At 37.2% G+C, this 8,397-nt stretch overlaps 2 protein-coding genes across 3 annotated transcripts; both read left to right on the top strand.

The window, feature by feature from the left end:
- Positions 1 to 465: 465 nt before the first annotated feature.
- LOC113718763 (putative late blight resistance protein homolog R1A-3) lies at positions 466 to 5,055 on the top strand. 2 transcript variants are annotated; one of them, XM_027243679.2, is made up of 2 exons: positions 466 to 4,420; positions 4,705 to 5,055. In XM_027243679.2, the coding sequence occupies exon 1, from the start codon at positions 724 to 726 to the stop codon at positions 4,399 to 4,401; it is 3,678 nt and encodes a 1,225-aa protein (XP_027099480.1). In that variant the 5' UTR covers positions 466 to 723; the 3' UTR covers positions 4,402 to 4,420; positions 4,705 to 5,055. The 2 variants fall into 2 exon arrangements, with proteins under 2 accessions (XP_027099480.1, XP_027099479.1); XM_027243678.2 differs by having other exon boundaries at positions 4,652 to 5,055.
- A 1,755-nt stretch (positions 5,056 to 6,810) lies between these two features.
- On the top strand, positions 6,811 to 8,397 carry LOC113718467 (putative clathrin assembly protein At1g03050). Its single transcript, XM_027243369.2, has one exon. It carries the CDS (start codon positions 6,813 to 6,815, stop codon positions 8,223 to 8,225), a length of 1,413 nt encoding a protein of 470 aa, XP_027099170.1. The 5' UTR covers positions 6,811 to 6,812; the 3' UTR covers positions 8,226 to 8,397.

Genomic DNA, 8,397 nt, shown 5'->3' with positions numbered 1-8,397 from the left:
CAGAACTTGAACACAAAACAAAAATTCCTTAAAAACAATAAAAGGGAATAATTCCATAATCTAATTTTGTATAGTTTTTCATGCTTGTGGATTAAGTAAATTAAGTTGTACTCTAAAAACTCACTGTAATTTCATTTATTATCACATGATTCTCTTAACATTTCCAAATATACACTTCATCCCCCTCTGGTTTCATATAAAGTAAAAACTTAACAGAAAATAATTTATGTTACGTCATTAGTTGAAATACCATAGTATCCTTACTTAAATGCCAAAACAATTGACAACTTGATCACCTTCTAAAATCACATGGAGATTATATGGTTAAATACAAAATCACAAGAGGTAAAGTGGATATTTATGCAATCTATAAAGGACTTAAGTAGTCATTATGATTTTATCATACGCATTTTTAGAATGCGTATGATTTTTAAAACTATATGGAGTTATATGGCTATTTTGAAACTGTAAAGAGGTCATCTAGCATTATATAAAACCACAGGGGATCATATGTAATTTACCCTTAAAATGACACCCATTGGCTTTTTGTTGAAGTAGTGATTGACTTGGATGGGCGGAGGCTTGGAGATAACAACTTCACTATCACATCATCACACGTCCAGGTTCCCAAAATTGACTTGTCCCATTTTCCCTCTAAAGTCTCTCAAATATACAGTTTCAGCACAGAGCTCAGAGTCCTCAGACTTCTGAGAAGCAAAAAGAATGGATGCTGAGCAGATATCGGGTGGTCTTGATTATCTTCTTGGAGCACTTGAAAGGCTACATATTCAGCCAGCCTTCAGTGCTCCTGTGAAGGATAAAATCCCAGATCTTCATTTGGAGTTGAGGTTCCTGAAACTGATTTCTTTGTGCTTGAGAAAGTACGAGGAATCAGCTGATGAGGACATCATGATGCAGTCTATCATGATGAAGATTCAAGCTGTACTGGAAACTGAAATCGAAGATGTGGAGATTTTGACTTGTACCTTGCTTGAAAAAATTGAGAATTTGAAGCCAGAGGTGAAAGATATCTGTGATGTTTTGTGGAATTCTTCGTTGGGATATATGGCTGGTGGCACGAGTGATGAGATTATGGAATTTATTGACTTGATTTTGTGGAATATGAGGGATCTTCTGAACTGGAAAGCTGATCATATTGCTGCTTCTGTGAAGAAGCATATCAAGGCTGACCTGGAGGTGCTGTGTTTTATAGGGAATGTTGTCAACTTCACTGCAAAAAGATGCACCAATCAACAGAAACTGGAAGTATTTTGGACTTGTACGCAATTCATAGTGGTCAAAGAAGCATGTTTGTCAGTCATGTACTGGATTGATGCAAATGATGAAAATCTGGCAACTAAGTCGGATGATAAGACTTACGATCCAAAGGTCATAGAGATGTTTGTTGGGGTCCTGACAGCATCAAAATCATCCCAATATGAAAAACTTATGCTTAGTGAAATTGTCACAAGCCTTGTTGATTTGCTCCAAGAAGATCTACTGTCCCCCATGAAGGCTCACATTGCAATCCTTTGCGAGGGGTTGGTATTCTTGATAGCATTCCTTATGAATCCACCAGAAAACTTTGAAATAGAAGCTGGAAATGCACTTTTGGCAGAAATTGACGCTGTCATTAAACAGGTGATATCTTTTATTTGTTCCCTTTACACTGATGAAAACAAAGAAGATATTTCCTCAGAGGAGAAAGTTTGCCTTTCTAGTTTGAAAGAAAAGATTGAGATGGTCAAGGCAGAGGTTAGGGAGTTTGTCCAGATTACAAGTTTGTCAGAGTCTGGTTTCCCTACAACTAATGGAGTTGGATTTATTGATTTCCTTTTGGAAAATCTAAAGAAAATGTTGAAATGCAAGGCCAGCAGTATTACTTTTGCACAGGACAAAGTTGAGAGAATCCTGGAGGAGCTACAGTCCTTAAGGCATATCATCAAGGATATCATGGAGCTGCAAAATGAGCACAAAGAAACAGAAGATCTATGCAAAAAATTTATGAATGTGGCATACAAAGCAGAACATGCTGTCAACTCATGTTTAGTTTCGGAAAATCCTATCTGGTATGACATGGTATGCCTTTCCCATATCATAGAAGAAATAGAAGTGATTAAGCCTGAGATCCAGGAGATCACTGATCAGCAAATGTACAAGGCCAGGTTGCCAGGTTTTCAAAATGATTCTACTCTTATCCTTCCTGGAGAGGCTAATACCTCAAGAAGCGAGGAAGTTGTTGTCGGTTTCAAGGATGAGTCAGAAGCAATAATTGATCGACTTATAAGAGGATCAAAACATCTTGATATCGTCTCAATTGTTGGCATGCCAGGTCAAGGTAAGACAACTTTAGCAAAAAAAGTCTATAATGATCCATCTGTCAAATATTACTTCAATAGATGTGCTTGGTGTTTTGTTTCCCAAATGTATAACACTAAAGAGCTATTGCTTGACATCTTAAGCGATCTTAATGGTCTTGATGTCCGAGTCTCTAAACCAACAGCAAGAGAAGAAGATCTAGCTGAGTGGCTCTGGAAATGTTTAAAGGGACGAAGATTCCTCATTGTTATGGATGATATTTGGGACATTGGAGCTTGGGATAGCATAAAAAGATCACTTCCGGATGATGACAATGGAAGCAGAGTTATGTTCACTAGTCGAATTCGTAACTTGGTTCTGCAAGCTAAACCAAATAGTAGTCCTTGTCCTCTTTCTCCACTCTCCGATGAAGAAAGCTGGGAGCTATTACAAGAGAAGCTATTCAATAACAATGGCTGCCCCTCGGATTTATTAGAGGTCGGACAGAAGATTGCAAAGAACTGCAAAGGCCTACCTCTAGCTGTTGTTTTGGTTGCAGGTATCCTTGCAAGAGAAAATAACGATCTTGAATGGTGGAACCAAGTCCAAGAAAGTATGGGTTCACACATTGCTAGTGAAGGTTGCATGGACATGCTGGAATTAAGCTACAAACATTTACCGCATCGTTTAAGACCATGCTTTCTTTATTTTGGAGTTTTTCCGGAGGCTAAAATCATTAGAGTTCAGAAATTGATGAAGCTGTGGATCGCGGAAGGATTCATAAAAAGCGATGAGGTAAAGAGCTCAAATGATGTGGCAGGGGAGTACTTGATGGACCTAATTGATCGAAGCCTAGTAACTACTGCAGCTACAAGTTCCAAAGGAGAAGTAAAAGCTTGTCGTATTCATGATCTACTTCACGATTTCTGCTTGGCAAAAGCTAAAGAAGAAAATTTTTTTCAGTGGGTACATGGACATGATGTTTCCTATCATTCTCCGATTCCCAAAGTTTATGATGAATATCGCTTGTGCATCAGTAGTGAATGGGAACAATTCATTCATTCAAGACCTGCAGGTCCTGGTGTCCACTCTTTACTGGTGTCTGGTATTCATGTAGAAAGGTGCCAGCATTCAAAGATGACATCCTTTTTCTTGGGTTTTAAATTTCTTTACGTGTTGGATTTGGAGTGCATATATGTCGATGATTTTTTCCCTGAAGAAATAATATTGATGATTCATTTGAGATACTTAGCAATATGGTGTTGCACCAACTATATTCCATCATCAATTGAAACATTATGGAATCTGGAAACTTTGATTGTTAAAGGTGCAAGGATCTATAGCATTCCTCTGCCAGATACCATTTGGGAGATGAAAAGTTTAAGGCATGTAGATATTCCTACTATGTCTTTCAGAGACTATGAGAATGATGAGTCCTGTCAATTGCAGAATGTAGAGACTTTTGCAACACCAACTCTTACTTCAGGGAAAGACACAGAGGAGCTACTGAGAAGACTACCAAGACTTAGAAAGCTTAAGTGCAACTTTTTTGAAATACAATTGGATTCTGAAGATCCCATTGGGTTTCCTGCATTGGGCTGTTTAAGTCAACTAGAGTCCCTAAATGTTTATAACTGTGGGGATATGCTTATTGGTGAAAATGATGACCAGTTTCCATCTTTTAGTTTTCCAAACACTCTTCGAAAGCTGACTCTACAAAACTTTTGCCTTACAAGGGATGCAATATCAGCAATAGGGCAGCTACCAAATCTTGAGGTTCTCAAACTACGGAAATCTGCCTTTTTGGACCTAAAATGGGATATGGAAGATGGGGAATTCATAAAGCTCAAGTTCTTACAATTATCGGAAGTGCAGATTGAAAGGTGGAATGCCTGCAGTGAGCCCTTTCCCAGCCTACAACGACTTGTTCTGATAAATTGTAAAGGCCTTGAGGAGATTCCATCGAGTTTTGGAGACATACCTACCTTGAAGATAATGCGGGTGTACTGGTGCCACAAGGCCACTAGTTCAGCCCAGCAAATTTTTGAAGAACAACAGGATATGGGAAATGATGGCTTTGAAGTTTATGTCTTAGATGACTAGAGTCTTTAAATGGAGAAAGGTACATACTTTCAGTCCACATATAAGCATCTAGAGATTCATTTTCATCATCCATAGCCACTACTGTTGCAAATAATTAAGCAGCTAGCAGATTTATTCCAAACTCGGAACATCTACCTTGCTACTGCATTTTGTGTCATGTATCCTTTTTTTTTTTTTTTTGAGCATGTATTTTCATATACCTGAAGTTGGAATTTTGATTATTGATCTCAGTATCTTTTATATGAATCAGTATTACCATCGGCTTGCATCTGACATCCTATCACAACAACTGTGACCAAATAGTCAGGTACATTGGCTGCAATCTTCACAATTTTTGGACCTGGTGTACTTCCAGATGTTGAGATAATAAGCATATCTGGAGACCAAGGGAAGTTCTATGAAGGAAACAGTACAGCACATGTATGCAACCTTGGTAGGAGTCGATCAAAGGCACCAACAATCCAATATGTTTTGGCGAATGTAAGGGCAAGAAAGAGGTGCTCAATCCATGAGAATGTCATGTTTGAGTAACATAGATGCTGTTTTGTTCAATTCTTGAACTTCACTGATATCTAGTCATTTGTGTGAAAGTTTGATATATATCTACATCTTGCAAAGAGTTTGAGACAAATTTGTGGTAGTGCAATTCTGCTACTTTGATAATACCAATGCATCCATGCATTGTGGTCAGTAATAAATTTAAGGTTTTTTGGTAAATGGCAACTGTTTCGCGGAATCAATTAGATGTTACCGTTAGGGTGCGTTTGATAAATCTAAAGTCTGAATCCATTAAGTTATTGAATTGTTAAGTATTAAATCTAATATATCTGAGTGCATATTGTATACAGTTATAGGTGAATAGTTTATCACTTAATTTTGAGAGCAAGTTTTGCTTAGAAAATTCAGTGCCGGTTAATTAATTCAAATGTTCAATTTTTTATTATCAAACGGTTTGAATATATTAAGATTTGATTCTATTAAATTTAAGTGTCGAATTGAATTATCAAATAGGGTCTCAGTGTTTTCAACTCTTTTGCTTAGTTGTGGATGTTCCACATTACTCACTTTTGCTTTCTGATTCTTTTGAAGGTTCATGTTAGAAATTTGATATTTTGTCACAATTTTTACCATTCTTGCACCATCCAAATACTACATATTGACACGGTTCAAACTATAAAATATTCTCCTATATCATCGATAGTTCAACAACCAAGAATCTACTAGTCGAGGAAAAAAAAATATCACATGCTTGTATCATATCTTCCTAATTTTAGTATTTTTTCGATGTACAAAAAAGATAAAGAAATAGAGTGAAGTTGCCGGAAATGCCATAATCCCAGAAGAGACTGACCAAAACCTCGTTCAGTTCAGGGCAGGGAATTATACTGACACATATGTCACAAAATTCATTTTCGAGTGGGAAACAAAGTGATCCAAACTCCAAATATGTAAAGACACTAAAAGTTATTAGTAAGAGGCTTTAAAAGTGGATTTAATAGGCCTATTTTAAAGTATTGTAAATAACGAGTTTTGGGTTTATCTTCAACGAGACTAATCAATCAGGCCTAAAAGAAAAAACAAAAAAAAAAAAGACTAATTAATCAGACAGAACACAAGAAAAATTAGCATCATAGTCATCAAATCTTCTACTCAGTTTCTTACCATGGTTGAAATGTGTCTTTCATGCTCTGTTTGGATTGGTTTTTTTTTTTAAAAAAAAAAACAAGTTTTTCAATTGCAATACTACAATAATACACAAACAAAAATAATCTCAAAAACACCAAAAACAACTTCAAAAACACAAAAAAGCAACCTAAAAAACATAAAAAACAACTTCGAAAACACCAAAAACATTTTTAAAAAAAACCCTTAAAAAATACAAAAATACAAAAAAATAATCTCATCTACAGTAAAAGTTTTTCAACTACATAAGTACAGTAAAATATTTTAAAAACACTCCTAAAACAGCTAATCTTTAGTACAATACTCAAGATTGCTCTATGAATAATTTATTGTCACCGGCCAATTAGTGTACCAAGCGACATGAAGGAAAATCACCTGTAATCTTTTTCTTCCTGTGAAGTCTTCATCCCAGTTATCTGGTGACAAAAAGAATCACCAGTCCTAGTTCTCACCGAGATCCAAATGTCAACAATTCTTAGATGGTACAAAACTTCGAAATGGCTCCAGCCAATTTCGTTATTCCTTAGGTTCCATTACCTAAATCAAAACTCCTGCTTTCTCGAGCAAAACCAGGCCAGCACAAGCCAATACTTTCCAGGAAACAACAAACAGGTAAAACCTCCCAACTTTCTCATTTTTTAAGCTTCTCTCTCTCTTTTTTTTTTTTTTATTCCTCCTCTTCCTCAACTTTTTCTTCTCTGATTCTTCTCCTTCCTCTATCTTCAACAATGCAACGGCGAATCAGGCAAGTTTTTTGCTCCGTAAAGGAGCATACTAGTGTGAACTGTGCCAAGATTGCCACCATTGGAGGCTTTTGTGATCTTGATCATGTGGTTATAAAAGCTACATCTCCTGAAGATTTACCATTCAATGAGAAATACGTTCATGAGATCATGAAGATTTTTTCCATCTCGCCTACTTCTTATCGGGAATTTGCTTTGTGCTTTACTCGTCGATTCAGCAAAACAAAATGCTGGCGAGTTGCACTGAAGTCCCTGGTTCTACTGCACCGTCTGCTGCGATCACTGCCTGAAGACAGCCCTTTTCGAGCAGAACTCTTGTGGGCTCGATCGAACAGATATATATCTCTTTACCCTTGTGATTTCCAGGATTTCTCCTCCTCTGCTGCAGAAGATTACACCGATTTTATACGATCATATGCTCGTCTTCTTGATGAAGCAATTGATTGTTCAGCAATTGAAATCACAGAAACAGATGAAGATGATATGCCAGATAGCTTTCCTGATAAAATGAAAGAACTTGGAAGGATGATTGAAGTCCTGTCACAACTTCAAAGCCTCATCGATCGCGTCATGGATTGCCGGCCAACAGGGGCAGCTGCTAAAAACTTCGTTGTTCAATCCACCATGAAAAACATAATCCGTGATAGCTTTATGTGTTACACTACTTTTCGAAAACAGATCGTTGTGGTCTTAGACAATCTCATTCAGTTACCATATAGAAGTTGTGCTGAGGCATTTGACATCTACAAAAAAGCAGCTATTCAAGCAGATGATCTCAGTGAATTCTATAATTGGAGCAAATCTATGGGATTTTGCGGAGCATACGAGTTTCCCTTTGTTGATCGAATTCCACTGATTCAGATTCGAGCTCTAGGAGCTTTCCTTAACGGCATGTGGCAGTTAACAGAGTCGTCGTCTTCAACAATGTCTCAATTAACCTCAAACGTCCAGTCTCCCTCGACCTCGAGTATATCTGACGATGAAGCTGATAAACACCCAATCAAGATTAATGAGATCTCTGCAACGACAAATAAGCAAGTGAAACTCGAAGAAGAAACAATGAAGAAGGAATTGCAGAAAGATCAGGAGATAGGACCATTGATACAATTAGATGTTGAGAACAATGTCAGTTGGGAAGCCCTTTTGGAAGCTTCACTTCCTTCCTCATGCATTGATTCAAGACGCAATGTCTTCTTGCCAAATGGTCCTGGATATGGACAACAATATGGAAACCTTTCAGCAAACCCGGGGTATGCAGATCAGATGAACGGTTGGCAAATGCAAGTGTATATACCTTGTGTGCTGCCCTCTTCTGCAAATCCCTTTATCCATACCAATAGCATGCCTATCTATCACGTACCATTTCCAGCTAATCCTACATATCCATGGGGACTTTGATGCTCTATCACTAGTACAAATTGGATTAACTAGTATTGGCAACCAGCCTCACTTTTGTTGGAGAATAGCTTGAGAGAGAACATGCGTAGCGTATCACGTATCTTGTAACTTTTAACAGTAATTTTTTTTTTTGGTTGAAAATTGATAAAGTGAATGAGGAAAAAAGTTCATA

This window comes from Coffea arabica, chromosome 11e, assembly GCF_036785885.1.
Source record: "Coffea arabica cultivar ET-39 chromosome 11e, Coffea Arabica ET-39 HiFi, whole genome shotgun sequence".
NCBI classification, from domain to species: Eukaryota; Viridiplantae; Streptophyta; class Magnoliopsida; order Gentianales; family Rubiaceae; genus Coffea; species Coffea arabica.
Note: the sequence above shows the minus strand (reverse complement) of the source record. Positions and strands in the feature narration are given on the sequence as shown.